Here is a 16,500-nt window from a genome sequence, read left to right as displayed (position 1 = left end):
TACACTGGGTGATATGGGCCTTCATTACCTTGAACACACACACTGTAGTTTCTTTTGACTCAATCCCACATATAACATCCTGTTTCCGAAAATGTGTATTAATCCACAGCTGAAAATCCACAGTGCCCAGCTGATTAATAGAAAATTAAACTATATATGTGTGACCTGTTTATAAAGGTTATAAAGGTGTGTTCAGTGGGCTTTGGACTAAAGCATTGTTGGTTTTAGTCTCCTCATGGGATTCGCTGACAATAAGAAAAGTGTCACCAGCCTTATCCTTTAAAACAAGTGAAATCTGGCTGGTTAGAGTATTTCACCTGCTTCCAAAACAAGTTGTTTTAAAAACTTTCTGATATCAGGTGTAATTTTCTCGATACATCTGTTGTGGGAAGCAACAAGAAAGAAGACAATGAAGTATTAAAAGCTGTATTAAAAGTTTTTTTTGCTGCTTGGAGTTGGCAGTGTGAATGAGTGGAATTTACCATAACAATTGATTCATGATGGTGAATTTATCTTTAAAAACAAATGTTCATCTCAGTATTAGAGCTGTGTTCCTGACATCTTGCACGCTCAACCTTACTCATGCAATAAATACTGACGCTCAATCAGGAAGTGAAGTATGTCCAATAGCTACTTTTACTTCAGTTGGTCGGTAAGTGTATATGTAGGTGTCGTACCCATGATGCACCTGCATGTAGGACAGTGTGTGTGCACCTCTACATGGCAATGATGACTACCCATGGCACTGAAACCGCAGTGATTAAAAATCCATCCGTCCTGATGTGAGTTCTGAGCCTGTTAGAGATGCGCACAGTGGCCATCTTTCTTCAACAGCCCTCTAATGGCGCCTGTTCATTCGCTTTGCATCTGCTCAAGTTTGTCGCAATGCCTCCGTGGCAACCATGCCCGCAGGCTCTGGGAAGTTAGCAACAAGAGGCAAAACACTGACAAACAGTGCATTGATGGGTGAGATTTTTGAGAATTTGTTTATGTCTGCTCAGATCGATACACCCACATAGTTTGACTTTCCATCAAATGAAAAACGACCACGGGTTGTTGTTAACAGGATGGACACACACATCTCTAGCCCTCCCCACTCCCCCCTTTAAACACTAAAACCCCACCCTGGTTTACAGTACCAGTCTCTCCCATCCCCTACTGTTTGTCCAGCGAGTTAATACTTAACCAAATCCATAAACGCTGTGTATCCGCACCTCACCTCAAGTCTCTTACTGTCACCTGAACACCGGACGCTGCATCAGTCACAGTGGCCTCTTTCTTTGCGTGTTTTGTTTAAGGAAATTAATAGAATGAGCGGGACATAAAGGTCTTCTGTCAGCCTTTTTAAAGCTGCGTGTGAATGATCAGCACAGCGGCCTGCGACTGAAGTCTCATCTATTTTTCCTGCTTCAGATTGTCTCCTTGGTGTCAGGTTCAAGTGGGGATTGGGAAATAACAGCAGAGGAAAGTCGTGGCTGAATTCCAGTGCACAAATGTGGGCGACATATTTGCTTCATCCAGCAGGAGTCAATGAAATGCAAGCTGTAGTGGTAACACTGGTGTTTTTTTATTGCCACTGGGTCCTCCTTCCCTATGCCCACCTTCTTGACTCTTGAAATATTTTCAGTTAAGAATAGTGGGATGGCATGCACACCAATTGTTTTTTAAGCGCTGCTAAAATAGGAGCTGCGAGTTCTGCATCTTTCTTGCTCGCTGAGAGTAACAGAGCGTGATCAAGTATCAGGAGTACATGAATGACCTCAATGCCAAGGCAGAGAGAAAGGAGGGGACGCCTTCATACCTTCAATACTTAAATAAATCGGCACTGATCTGCACTTTTGTTACCTTTTACTTTGGATGAATGAATAATCAAATGAAACAGACAAACAAAGAAATATTCACAGTATGACGGTCCGGCCACTTCACCCTGCGTTTTAAGCTCTGCACTGCAACCCAGTGCAGACCCTGTCAAGATTGATGGTGTTGTTTTGCAGGCGGAGGTAACTGGAGGTTACGCTCACATCTGTTCTCTGTAACTCAATCACTTGGTTGGACAGCAAGACGGACTCAACACACTTCACCGGACTGAAAACATTCATTTGTCTCTTTTACTCGGTCTTGTTTTCTTTCCTCTTACTGTAGCTTCTGTCTTCCCTGCCATATCTCTTGTTTGTATTAGTCATCCACAAAGTAAACTTCCCTCATTCTTTGCTGGTCGTAAACTGGGTAATTACAAGGCACTTAGACCTGGACAGCACCACACACTCGTACACTTACTAGGAGGAGTAAGCAGGAAAAAAGGAAAAAGGCTTGATAATAAAGGACTTGTTGGTCGGGGTTACTAGAGGGCAACGGCCGTAACTCCTCTCCCTGTGTGTGTGTGAAAGGAAGAGAGAGAGCCAGAGAACGACAGAGCGAGAAGGATCATGTGGCTGGAGTGTGCCGTGTCCACCGCTCAACGCTGAAAGGGAGCAGCACCCAAAACAGGGGGCGGATATACTGCAGCTTCCAAACCACTGGACTCACAAGCTCTGTCTACTCTTATTTTCCAAACCTACTGTAACTGACAAGTCCTCCGACGTCAGAAGAGCCCACTGGGGCCCGTTTTGGAAAATTTGCTCCCATCCAGGCGCCAAAAAGGATCTGGCGCTGTGATTATGGAGCTGTATGAGGATTGTACGATGTCGGACTGGGAGGCCGTGCTGGAGCTGGATGAGGCGTTGGCAGGGTGGCTGCTGCAGGGTCCTGCTAGAGGGGAGTGGGGTTGGGAGTGGGGCTGGGCTGCCCCGGACCTTCAGGACTTTGAGTGGAATTCTGAGGAGATCCCTGCTGTAAGTTGACCTCTACTTGAGAGGAGTGAGCAAAATGATGCGAAGAAGTTAAAAAGTGTTGGGTTTTTAGAGATTATTGAGCCCTTTTTGGGCAAAGTAATGTCACAAGAGAGGTGGTCGGCAAAAAGGCTTTGTAGCAAGCTTTACTGTATGCTGCTGTAAGCATTCTGTGGTAATTCCCCACTACTAAAGTAAACAACTGGTTTGGGTATGAGTCATAGCTATTTGAAGTCTCTCAGAGCTCAGAGAGGCCTGTTGTTTGGAGTGTTCATCAGGTTACTGGGTGACTTACTTGATGTACGAACAGTGTAGGTGTGTTTGGTAGTTTCTGGTCACGGATGAAGGTTTTAAAAAGAAGCGTCATGGTGTTGTAACATCAGTTAAATTAAATTCCAGGCAATTAGTAAGGGCTTTTCAGGGATGTCACTCGCATGTTTCCAGAGCAGTCTTGCTGAGTAGAGGCAGAAACATATACATCCAAACAGTGTTTCAGTATTTCAACTGATTGAAACTTTGTTTCACAGGGCAGGCACATGAAGTGAACATGCTGTCCTTTTCCCACCAGCCCTGATCCAAAAGGAGTATATTTTTCTTTTGTCTCAGTATATACCTCTTGTTACTGCATTGGCAGCTATTGTTTCCTGAAAGCTTTCCTGTTGAAGGAAAGCATCTGGTGCAGACTGTGAGAGCCCTCACTCTAGCACGCATTTGGAGATTTTATACATCACAGCTTCTCTCTGTAAATAATCAAGTCTTCTGAAGCCAAGCGACAGAGAGTGTGATCATGTTGAGTAGGATATCCCTCCCAGTGCGGAAAAGCATTTGTTTGACCAGGTTAATCAAACCACTACATACTGCATTTGTTGTCCTACCCCTTGTCACTGAACAAAGGCCTCATTGTCAGACACATGTTGCTCTGTAATACAAATCTGAGAATGTGACTCCTATTATAAATGCTCATAGTCACGGCAGCATGTGTATTGAATGATCTGCAGCAGGCTGATGTTTTTGGAATTGCGCTTTAAATCACTTTGTTATTGAGTATCATTAATGATGCAGCCTTAAAGACAACTCAGGCCACATAACTCTGCTTGCCATTCACTGTACATCCATTTCCAGTGCCTGTCAAAATCACCCACAGAATGAAAGCCGTGGTGTAATTAGAGTGAACCAGACATCCTGATCAAACCTGTGGGTGGTTTTAACGAGGTTAAATCTCACATGCTCGTGGAAACAAACAACTCGGGCTGCTCGACAGAGACAACACTTGTGAGTGAGCGAGTCTGAGAGCATGAAGGGTGTGAGCTTTGGAAGCATACGTGTGTGTGTGTGTGTGTGTGTGTGTGTGTGTGTGTGTGTGTGTGTGTGTGTGTGTGTGTGTGTGTATGTGATGGTGTTTCTGACTCTGCCTGTCACTGCAGGTGTTGAGCCCAACGTACAAGCAGCGCAATGAGGACTTTAGGAAACTCTTCAAGCAGCTCCCCGACACAGAAAGACTCATTGTGGGTGAGTGGACGTCGCGGACAAACAGGGTCCATCTGAGGACTGGCAGGGCGCAGCAAAGCTGTTAGTAATTGAAAAAATGATTAATCCTTACAGAACAGAGGGGAGACACACACAAACAAGTATTTTACATTCCAAGTGTCGAACATCATGACAAGATTTAAAATGTCTAGATAACCTGATAATTAACCGTTCCAGCAGTGTAAGCTACATACTGCACTGTGCCATAAATATGTTAGTTTAGTTTATTTGTTGTTGGTTTTTCCCAACTCTCCAATGAATACTGTCATTGTCTGAAATTCTCTGAAAAAGAATGCTCTAGGTTAAAACTGAGCTCAGAGTGTGACTTTGACTTTGTTATGGTTTGGTAATGATGAGTTCACAGCTGATAAACAAGATAAACACACAACGGGAGTGCTGGAAAGTACTGTTTCTTGGACATTAGCATGTTCTTGTCTAATCTATTGATGAACGTACCTTTTGATGATTATTTAGCAATTCTGTATCTTAATGATGTTCTTTTTCTGTGACGTCATTTTCTAATTTTAGCATCAAACTTAATGTATGGTGGTAATTCTTTCTGTGATTATGTGGCATCTTTATGTTACAGACTACTCCTGTGCTCTCCAACGGGACATCCTCCTGCAGGGACGACTCTACCTCTCTGAGAACTGGATCTGTTTCTATAGCAACATCTTCCGCTGGGAAACACTGGTATGCTTGTTAACGCTCAGTGCCTCTGTGCATTCCCATGTTTTTTTTTTATATATATTGACAGTATTGGGTCATACTTGGAACTGTAATATGTGTGTGTGTGTGTGTGTGTGTGTGTGTGTGTATATATATGTATAATTGTGTGCATTTGTGTGTGTGTGTGTGTAGCTGACAGTGCGGCTAAAGGACATCTGCTCAATGACAAAAGAGAAGACTGCCCGCCTCATTCCCAATGCCATCCAGGTCTGCACAGACACTGAGAAGGTAAAGCATACAGACTAAAGGCGTTTATGTTAGTATTGGTATTCAGAATTTTATACAAATTGCTGGTTTTACACAAACGTCCTGCAGTTATTAAGTTCACGATTTACGTTAATTGTACAGTTAATTGTTCTGTGCTGCTATTGGTTTTTTTTTTCAATGAATATAATGAAATATACATAAATATGTTTCAAAAGAAGTACTACTTTTTCCCTCTTTTTTTGTAATTGAATGTGGGTATGGTGCGGTGGGGGTCGTCAGTGTATATACAATGGTAAAATAGGGGTCCCTTAAGAAAAAGGTTGGGAACCACTGCCTTAGAGTGGGGAGGCCTTGAGGTACAAAGTCTGGTTTGTAACAGGAAGATTGGCGATTTAATCTTCACCACCAACAGGGGGGACATGTTCCTGTCACAAATTGTTGACTGGAGATTAGTTGGCAAGACATTAATGCCCCCCATCACTGCCAAAATATGTCACTACAAATTAAAGTAATCCCAGATTAGAAGGGGTTTAAACCGTGCTCCTCAAAAAAAGCACTTTAATTTCAACAGTTAGTGTTATTTCATTCCAGTGCTAACCAGACTCACATACAAAACTACCGTGTATTTTTCACAGCACTTTTTCACCTCATTTGGAGCCAGGGACAGGACTTACATGATGATGTTCAGACTGTGGCAGAACGCGCTGCTGGACAAGGTAAGAAAGCCTGACCTGCGAGTTTGTGACTTTGCTAATGAAAGATAATCACGTAGGCAAGACATTTCACAAATTTTACTCGGCAGTGTTCTCGAGTCTTCTCATGTCTTACTTTGACTGGTTGATGCCTCTTGCAGCCCCTGTGCCCCAAAGAACTGTGGCACTTCGTTCATCAGTGCTATGGCAACGAGCTCGGCCTAACCAGTGACGATGAGGACTATGTTCCCCCTGATGACGACTTCAACACCATGGGGTGAGTCTATTCTGCCGCAGTATCAGTTACTATGGCTACCACTGTAAACATTTTTCAGTCGATGACCTTATTATCCAATTTACAAAATAATTAGAGAGCCCAATACGAGCTGTAGCCATAATCACATGCTTAGTCACTTACAAGCACACACACACTCTCTCCGGCTTTCTCAACAAATCCTTTTAGATACACAGTCACACACTTAACATCCCTCTCAGCTCTACAATGATTTACACTGCAACTTAGTTGTAAACTCCTTGCTTTACCAGCAGGGATGGATACTGTTGAGCAACTAGGGAGAACTTTAAGGCTGCAAAAGATGCAACACAGCAAATACTGCATTCGTCGGAAGGCTTAAAAGATTTCTCTCAGCTCTGTCTCTTCCTTCATTTACATTTTCCCTTCATGTCGGAAGTGGATGTGCGAGGGTGAAATCAATACAGAGTCATGGTTTGAACCTGTTTGGTCTTTCTGTCAGCTCGCCTTTTAGGAAACGTGGGCTACGTATGTGATGTGAATGATTAGACAACTTAATCTTTTGCCTATATCCGGCAGTCTGTACACTTCAAAGGCTGAACTGAGGTCAAATTAGATGCTCCATAATGGGCTCCTGAATTGACTGTGGCTTTGTTAATAGTCTAGATACCTGTCAGTAAAAGTGAAGTGGATCATTTTCACTTACTTTGTTGGTTTGAGGTTCTTTCATCTGCACACAGATTCACATGCAGTATACTATACGTATAGTAAGTATACTAAACTGCGATTTTGCTGTGATTGTCCAAACATCCTGATATCAATTGTGTGTTATCACGTGTCAAATACTGTCCAGCTAGCACCTGAGTCAATCACACCATTAAGAAAGTCTGCAAACACAACTTGTCACAGGTTTTACAAGATCCTCATTGATGATGTGAGTACAACTGAGTAAAGCCTGTCGCTGCTCTCTGGCGCCTTCAGGTTCAGTGAAGAGATTCCCAACGAAGAGAATGAGATCAACAACGACAACTTGTCCAAGAGCAGCGCTGAGGCCAAGCCCGAGGGGAGCCCTCCTCTGCTACATAAGAAGGTCGTCCCGAACAGCACCATCCCCAGCCCAGGCAACCATGACACACCCATCACAGTAAGCGACACATGTTGTATACTGTGTTTTAACACCCACACATATATATATATATATATATATATATATATATATACACACACATTTATAAATACCTCTCTGGGGCCGAGAGATATTTTCTTGATAAACAGGGGAACATTATTAATGCGATTGATGCCCCTTTCCTACTGATTTGTCTTTTCCCCAGTTTGACCTCCCAGCAGAAGAGTATGCAGACTGCCTACCAGATGGCGAGCTGCTTGCTGTGCCACTGCTGGTGGAAGAGAAGAACAATGATACCAGCGGGCCTGGTGGTACCGTCCCCTCACCTTCTCTGGACTTCAACGACAACGAAGACATCCCCACTGAGCTCAGTGACTCCTCCGAAACGCACGACGAGGGTAACTGCACAGAACAGAATGAACATAAATACGTCATCTAGTGGAGAGTCTGCTCTTTTATTGATTTCACCACACCATAAGAGGATGACAAGACTTGAAAACAAACTTGTTTCGATGCCTCTGAATTCACTTGTCTTGTGTGTCTCTCGGGACGTGTAGGTGAAGTACAAGCCTTCCATGAGGATCTGAATGGCAGGCAGTACATCAACGAGGTCTACAAGTTCAGCGTGGACAAGCTCTATGACATCCTCTTCACAGAGTCGCAGTTCATGAGTGACTTCATGGAACAGAGACGATTCTCAGGTCGGTATTTCTGGTGCTTCTACAGCTGACCTCTGACCCCAAAAACGTGCTCCCCTGCAGCCTTCATTCATCCATTCATGCCTCTCTCTCATTGCTTCGCTGTTCAGATGTGGTGTACCACCCATGGAAGAAGGAGGAGGCTGGGAACCAGACCAGAGAGATCCTGTACACCATTTCATTGTCCAATCCCCTGGCCCCCAAAACAGCCACAGTCACCGAGACACAGGTACAGTCAACTCATCCTGTATCAGAAACATTTCTTATTATTTATTCAAAATAACAATCGGTTAAACCAAACATTCCCTCTGTTATCAGACTTTGTACAAAGCCAGTCAGGAGAGTGAGTGTTACATCATTGACGCTGAGGTCATCACACACGACGTGCCCTACCATGATTACTTCTACACTCTCAACCGCTACATGCTCACCAGGGTGGCCAAGAACAAGTGTCGGTTACGGTGAGTCGGACGTGGTCAGACGCTCACAGCTCACACCTAGCACATGAGACATTGTATTATGTTATGTTCAAGTTAATCATGTGGCTGATTTTATTTTGGGTTGTTTTTAATTCTCTCTATTTACTTTATATTTCCAGTTGTATGTGTTGTTGTAAAAGTCTGTCTGTCTAAATGTATAAATGCATCTCTGTCTGTCTGTCAGGGTATCGACAGAGCTGCGCTACAGGAAACAGCCGTGGGGGCTGGTGAAAGGCTTCATAGAGAAGAACTTCTGGAGCGGGTTAGCGGAGAACTTCCGCCATCTAGGTAAACTTGTGTTTACCTTGTCTGTTTTAATATGTTGTGATTTCCTTTGTGAAATATAACAATATTTAATCATTCTTAGATGTAAATTAATAGATATATCAGTGGGGATTCTCTAGGGTATTTTTCAGAAGGTTTACAAAATGACATGGTCATTGAAGTCATGTAGCACTGCATTTTGTATGAATTTGAATCACAGAGGTACAGTATTTTTTGGCTACTATCAAAGGGAGAGGAGATGGGAATGACGATAGTTAAGTAAACAGATACTCCATGAGGACTGGGGCATGTAAATGTTTCCAGATGTTAATCTTTAAGTGGATCTGGATGAGATGTGTTGCGTATACATGACAGTTGTCTCCTTCCCTCTCAGAGTTGGAGCTGTCCAAGCTGGAGGAGATCCTGACCGAGTCCCACCAGCTGTCTCCGAAGGCCAAGGTGGTGAAAAACTCCACGGTGAGGCGGAAGAAGAGGCCACTCCCCCACATGCGCAGCCAGCATCTGGACGAGGCCCTCAGCCCCGTTACCACGCCGACGGACGAGGAAGTGATTCAGAGGATCAAACAAGTGGCGGGCTCCACACAAACCAGGCACCAGAGTCCAGAACACCACCACCTGCCCGGAGGCTTCGCTCTCTACAGCGTCTCCAAACTGCTGCTTATCATCAGCTTTGTGTACGCAACTGATCACACACACACACACACACACACACCACTGCACAATCACTCATGTAGGGATGCTTGTGTGTTTATATGTACATGTGTGTGTCATGCTGACATATACACATGCTCATCACATGCTCATCTCACATATATTAAAACAGAGGATTTTCTCTGAGTCACTTGTTTCGTGATTTCATTGTTTTCAGTGAGCTCTGTGGAGTTTTTGTCTAATTTAGAATACTTTTTTTTTTTTTTTTGCTTTCTTATAAATATCTCATTGTCGGTCTCTTGAGTGTAACCTCTCTCTCCTCTCCTTTCATTGCCATCCATAGGATCTGTCTAAGGTACATAATCTGATCAGCATAGCCAGATGCATTTGTTAAAAACTATCCCCAGCATTTTGTTTGTTATTGCCATGTACAGATCAGCTGCTAAAGGGTATTATGAATGAATCATTTATTGGCTCTCCTCCTCTCCTTCTTGCCCTCCTTCAGCCTGGTCCTGCTGGTGTTCCTCAACATGATGCTCTTCTACAAGCTGTGGATGCTGGAGTACTCTGCACAGTCCTTAACAACCTGGCAAGGTTTGCGGCTTCATGAAAGGTACACACACAAACAAGTGCACGCACACCTTCTACATTTTCAGCACCCATCATTTATACAGAACTAATTTATTACAGAGATTCAACACGGTTTATTGATATTTTGGGCATTTTAGAATAGAAAGAACGTTATCCATCACCGCTGAGTTGAGACTGAATGCAGTTCTGCTGTAGTTCTTTGGCCGTTTGCCCAAAAGGCAACCACACACAAATATACACAGAGTTGCAGATGTACACATGCACACACAATGTTAAATGTACAAACTAAACTAGACCCATATGGCCGTTGACGTGTGTGACAGGAAAACATTGAGCTCTTAAAATTACCCCTGAATATCTCTAGACTTACTGAAACAATTTACCAAACTGTTTGTTGGCAGTGCCTCAAAATGGAAGTCATGCTTCAGTGGCTGCACCCTGATGTTGCTAATTGTGTGTGTGTGTTTCCCAGTAAACTGCCTCAGACGCAGATGGAGTGGGCCCAGCTCCTGGAGGCGCAGCAGCGTTACCATGACGCCGAGCTGCAGAAGTGGAGGGAGATCATCAAGTCGTCGGTAGTGCTGCTAGACCAGGTACTCAGACACAAAGAGACATTTTCAGAATCACGTCACAGCTGTGATGTGAAGTGATGGCAGTGCTGAAAATGTTTAACACCACCCAGAGAATTTGCCTGCTTCTGTACAGGGTTTATGTGGAGACACTGCACACGTAACTTGATGTAACTTGAGTCCAGCCCTTGACTCTGCATTGTGTTGGGAGGAATGATGAGCAGGAGCCTTGTATCTATTTGTGTGCTGCCATTTATTGTCTGTACATGAACAGAACATACTGTATGTACTGGTCAGTCTTACAGTTGGCTTGACCCAGCACACTAAAAGTTCAACTAACTAACCAAGAACACTATTTCACAATATATGGCCAATTTAGCATGTGGCAAGTGGACTCACACACTATACAAACACATAATAACAGCAGAGGAGAGAATCATAAAAATCCGAAACAACAAAATGGTGCCATAAATGAGAGGGTATCTGTATCCGTTGCCCAACTCCTTGAAGTTTTTCCTTCAGTGTACCAGTGCTTTCAAATGTGGGACGTTATCTCATCAACAGCTAATAATAATATCTAGTTTAAATAAAACCATAAAAAATATGGATGGATTTTGATTCCAAGAATCCTTAACCTGTAAATAAATGACCTTTACGGAGGCCATTGAATAAGCTTGCACCTTGCATCCACAAATGAGTGGTGACATTCATAAGTCTGCAGCACCAGGGGAAAAATGATCTATTTAATAATCTTAAAGGAGGTGAGGGAGTTGTTACTTGTTCCATGCATTAGTGTAGATCAGTGTCATTTTACCGTCTTTATATAACAAGCTAACGCATTGTTTTTTTTCCTCTTGTTCCTCTCCTTTAGATGAAAGACTCTTTATTGAACCTCCAGCGAGGCATTGGTTTAAGGGACTACAGCTCTGAGGCTGAAGAGAAGAGAAGTCGCTATCACTGACACACCACCACAAGGCCATGAGGGCATGCTGTGCAATATAGGACCTGTATTTGTTTGTGAACCAGTATGCAGGCAGCAGCTAGACAGACAGAGAGAGGACAGAGGGGGAGGCGGGACCAACATTGAGCTGGTCCAATAGACACAAAGAGAGGAACAGTCGTCTCCAGCGCACAGAGGTTAAAGCCCCCAGGAGGAGGAAATCATGGACAGAAAGTGCCCCTATCACACACAGGAACTGAGGTGTCCCCAACATCACTGAGGCATTGTGGGAAGGTGCGAGACTTGCTCCTTCTCTACACCTGTGGGATAACCGTTTCCTTCAGCTCTCTTTATTTCCAAGTGCATCCTACTGTAAGCCGTGTCGACCAGACAGTGGCAGAGAGAAAGAAGGAAAACTACTGCATGCATTTAGACAACCTAGCTCCCCTCAGTCAGTGTCAATGTGGTCCAGTTCCAGTCTATGTGTGTCAAAAAAAAAGAAGAACAGGAGACGAGGAGAGATCGAGTCAGAGAAAGGGGGGTCCTTTCGAGTCTTAATGGCTTTCTACACTCTCTAGACTGTTCCAAACCAATCGTCCCCTAGAGGTCCTCGCTGCAGCGTCCCTTTGGTAAACCTCCATGTGATCAGAGTACAGTAATCGTCCCACAACCAAAAAGGAGAAGACGTGTTGCAGCTGGGAGCTCAGCTTCACCGATCAGTCCCTATTGCCTTGTTTGAACCTGGCCCGTGTGGTCTCTGTCAGGGCTGGTTCCCTGTCAGACCGTGGTGTTTAAATATTTATTCGTAGAATCTAAAGACTGATGAGACCTAAGCCAGTATTTTTAACCTTACACACAATTCACATCATCAGTTTCCCCTGCCACAGTGTTAGCTACCTTACATTGCATTATTCCTCATCCTTCTAATGAAGCAGAATGTATTAGCCTGGACAAAAGGCCAGACTTTGATCACAACTTATTAATCTTTGAAAAAGGGATGCTGCAGCCAGACTGATAGGGAGACCTGTGTTCTTACATGTTTTATTACTAAACTGTGACTATATCTCTTTAAAAATGTTTCAAATTAGAAAGAATTCTATGAATATATTTGAAATATATAAGAATATTTCATTATTTAATATATATATTTCAAAATATATAAACATTACCTATATTTATTGTTAATTTATGTACATAAAGAAATTATCAGAGCTCTAGACCAGTTAAAGAATTTCTAACAAAAAGTGTTTTCTTCTAAAAATGCATGCCAGATATGTCTGTGACATGTCCAGTGTGCAAGTATGATTCTGCATTCGCGCGATTATATTCGCGCATGTGTGTGAGAGTGTGCGTGAGTGCGTGCATGCGTGCGTGTGCGCACAAGTGTGTGCCGTAAAGTGTGACATTTTTACCATTCCACACTTGTATGTTTCTTAATTTTTCTTTTCTGGCTCCTGCAGCCAGACTGCCTTTTTTAATGCTAATGCGTTTGGATGCCGCCTTGCATTAGCCCCACCAGGGTACAGTTTACAATCGAAGAGTTTTGTTCCAAAATGACATATCCAACATTTGAAAAAAAAGTTACGCCTACTAAGTAATTGATTGCTTAAACTATTAATTAATGTCACACTCTAAGTAGCTTAAATCTATGGTTGACAAAAGGAAGAACACAGACTTGAGCATTTAAATGTTCAAGATTGAATGATGAACTTGATGATTTTTCCTTTTGTAAATGGATATATAACATTTTGGAGATGAACCCTTCACCTGCCCTCTTTTGTCCATGTCACCACATTAGTGGTTTGACGACTCCTTGCTAAAAGGAATAGTTTGACATTTTGAGAAATTCTCTTATTCCCTTTCTTGCCAAAAGTTAGATGAGAAGATTGTTACTCATGTGAATACGGTAGATATGAAGCTACAGCCAGCTAGCCGGTAAACTAGCTCAGCAAGGCCCCCCGTGTCCAGTCTTTATGCAGCGCTAACCATCTCCTGGCTCTACTGAGCTGAGCAGCTAGCTGAGCAGCTAGCCTGGCTATGTTCCCAGGGTCCTATGTTCGCCAGCTCAAAAACCTCTTAATATGACATATTAACGAGACCTTTCAAATGGTTTTATGTTCTTTTCCCTGGGTCATTATGTTGAAATCACCCACAGCTTATAGCCTACTGATGTTACACTCCTCAAATTTGCGGGCAAGACAGGATAGACTTCAGCGTCATATTTAGCGTGCAGATAGAAAGCGAATAAGAAAACAAGCATACTTCCCAAAATGCAGCTACTTCAACCCATATTATACTCTCTCTTCCCCCATTTGAAGTGTCTGTCTTGGATGCAACGAAAGCATGAGAATTAACTTTACGCAACTAAATTGAACCAAAAGAAAGAAGTAGAAATGTACCTTCACGAATTATGTTGTTTTAAATAAAGTATTTATCATGTATGTCATGTATTATATATATACTGGATCAGGTGCGGTAAAGAGCATCTCTCAAGAGTTTGTCAACAGAGACCCCTGACAGCTTACAGACTTCAGCGATGAAAGCACTTCCAAAAATAAGAAAAACTTCCTTGTGTTAAGAAAAAGAGAGAAAGTGAAGCACTTTATGACCTTTTCAGGTAAAAAAAAAAATGAAAGAAAGAAATGGCAGCGGTTAAGTTTGGAGGTGAATGCGGGGCTGAGGAAATTGTTTCTAATTTGTGTTTTAGTTAATTTGACAATCACACTGGTGATGTACAACTTCCAAACTCATTAGAAATAGCTGGATTTTAATCCTGCTGTTTTTGTCTCTGCTCACAAATAGTTTTACTTCTTCCCAAATGGAATATTTGTGCATTATTCTATTTGACATGATTACATGTGAATCTCTTCACACTTTCTTGCTTATTTCAGGGCAAGATTGAGTGACTTGAATGAGGGAAAAGGTATCTTTACTGTGTGCCTGCATGGCGTGTTACTGACAGCAGAAAAGCTTCAGGATTGGCCCCCCGGCTGTGTGTGTGTGTACTATATTACATTTGAAGAAGGCACTGAGTAATGATAACACGTGGGAACCTTAAGACCTGAATGTGAGTGGTTGGAAATGTTTTCTGTTTTATAGAAATCACTTTCGCAATCCTGACGACACTGAAAGATAACATTGAAGATAAGCTTCATGTATGCGATGGTACAGAAATGTCATATATGTGAAAATGTGATTGAAATGCTTTAAAGAGTTTGTTTTTCAAAATGTATGATGAAATTGATTTTTCTTTTTCAGATGCTTGAATTGTATTTTTTTTGTTTAAGAATTACAAACATTGTCACACTGTTGTGATCGGGACACGGTAAATGTTTGATTAAGTTGGTTTAACTCCCCAACTCTGGTTTTGTTGACACAATATTTAATTTTGGGACACTGAAATTTTATTTACTGTGAAATCGTTTATAGTGACGGACAAGTTTGAACATGAACTGCTGTAAAACACACATCCTCCTCAGTCCAAATTAAATATTCACTCTGGCCTCCAAGGAAATGTCACAGCAGACCTGAATTTAATTTCATCAATCACCACAATTATGGAAATTAAGTTTGGGTTTTTTTCCATCATTCCTTTCAAAACTCTTTTTCTCATTGCTACCAACAACCTCGACTCAAATCTAAGCTCTCTCACAGATAACGCCTGTTTGTTGTTTTTTTGCTTCTTTTCTTTTTTGGTGTTCAGTCTTTTCTAGTGTGCTCTCACTCAGTTATCTGCGTTACACGAATGATTGTATGATTGCTATCGCTGCGCAGCTGTGGAACCAAGGTGACCCCGAGAGTTCTGGATGCCACCGTTTTTGTCACTGACAACTAATGAATTGTGCGCTTCATTGACTGTATTAATTGGCATTTGCCTCGCTGTCACTGAGCCGGCGAGACATTAGTGCCCACCCGTACAACACAGCACTAACAGCCTTGGTTAACACAAACACGGTAGGAATCACACACAACCTTCTGAAAACGACCACTGATCAAACTCATAGCAAATGCTCTTCTTCGAGTGTGTCTTGATTAAATATGTCCTGGTGTAGTTCTGTTCAAAAAGAATTCTACTGTATGTTTTTTTTAGAAAATGTTTTGATCTCTAGAGAGACTTTTAGTGAAATTTATACATGAGATAAATATACTGTAAGTATATGTTGTGTATATCTGCAGTGTGCCCACACACACACACACACTGACAAAAGAATCCAACCTGCGCTGCGCGTAGGTTTTGACTTGCCGATGACTTTGCCTCATAGACACTGAAGATGGAAGTGGCTTTCTGGTTCATGTGAAGTAGAGATTGGAAGTATGAATAAAAAAAATATACAATATACAAGTAGTGTTGCTATTTTTGGAGTACTTTATTTATACTTCATTTTGACAAATCACATATTTCCTTAAAATCTGTGACTGAGTCTGTAGACAAGAGTTGTTATCCTCAAAGACCCAGTCTGTTTGACCTCAGGAGACTTTACAGTGGAGTAGTACAGAGGAAGATTGCACCAAGATGAAATATTCATCTGTTACTGCACTTTAAAAAAAATAAAATAAAATCGAAGACTTTAAAATATTGATGTCAGCTATGGAAAGCATTGTTATTTTGGGAGCTGTGTGTACAGCACGAGTTTCTCACAACTTACTGTATGTTCAGAGCAGTCTGCCCACAGGATTCCTAAGGCTCCCTTTTGTCTCACTTTAAATGTTGCATGAATGACTTATTAATTACTACTGTCTCTATGTTATATAAACTCAGCGAGTGAATGGAAGTGAAAGCTATGATGCCGGTCCATGTCATTGAGGCTAAAGAGGACGAGACTAGCCCTGCAACAACTGAGATGCACATGTACAAAATATAGAGAAACAAAATGAAGGTAGTATAAAGATTTTTATTTTTTTTTAAATGCATAAATCAAATCAAA

At 42.1% G+C, this 16,500-nt stretch overlaps 1 protein-coding gene across 5 annotated transcripts in view; it reads left to right on the top strand.

Annotated features, from left to right (window-relative positions):
* gramd1bb (GRAM domain containing 1Bb) overlaps positions 1-11,596 on the top strand; it is a 65,200-nt gene extending 53,604 nt beyond the window's left edge. For 2 of the 5 annotated variants that reach the window (XM_070905582.1, XM_070905578.1), the window contains 16 exons: positions 4,253-4,337; positions 4,945-5,048; positions 5,217-5,312; positions 5,927-6,007; positions 6,145-6,260; positions 7,218-7,380; positions 7,568-7,760; positions 7,920-8,063; positions 8,171-8,289; positions 8,379-8,521; positions 8,724-8,827; positions 9,198-9,498; positions 9,819-9,830; positions 9,981-10,088; positions 10,539-10,659; positions 11,507-11,596. In XM_070905582.1, the coding sequence (XP_070761683.1) occupies positions 4,253-4,337; positions 4,945-5,048; positions 5,217-5,312; positions 5,927-6,007; positions 6,145-6,260; positions 7,218-7,380; positions 7,568-7,760; positions 7,920-8,063; positions 8,171-8,289; positions 8,379-8,521; positions 8,724-8,827; positions 9,198-9,498; positions 9,819-9,830; positions 9,981-10,088; positions 10,539-10,659; positions 11,507-11,596 (1,980 nt within the window). Of the gene's footprint in view, positions 1-4,252; positions 4,338-4,944; positions 5,049-5,216; positions 5,313-5,926; positions 6,008-6,144; positions 6,261-7,217; positions 7,381-7,567; positions 7,761-7,919; positions 8,064-8,170; positions 8,290-8,378; positions 8,522-8,723; positions 8,828-9,197; positions 9,499-9,818; positions 9,831-9,980; positions 10,105-10,467; positions 10,660-11,506 lie in introns of all 5 variants that reach the window. The other 3 variants (XM_070905580.1, XM_070905579.1, XM_070905577.1) reach the window with 2 other exon arrangements.
* The last annotated feature ends 4,904 nt before the right edge of the window (positions 11,597-16,500 follow it).

The sequence above is a fragment of the Enoplosus armatus genome, chromosome 5 (assembly GCF_043641665.1).
Source record: "Enoplosus armatus isolate fEnoArm2 chromosome 5, fEnoArm2.hap1, whole genome shotgun sequence".
Classification (NCBI taxonomy): Eukaryota; Metazoa; Chordata; class Actinopteri; order Centrarchiformes; family Enoplosidae; genus Enoplosus; species Enoplosus armatus.
The sequence above is the reverse complement of the archived record's forward strand: the minus strand, read 5'-3'. Positions and strand labels throughout refer to the sequence as shown.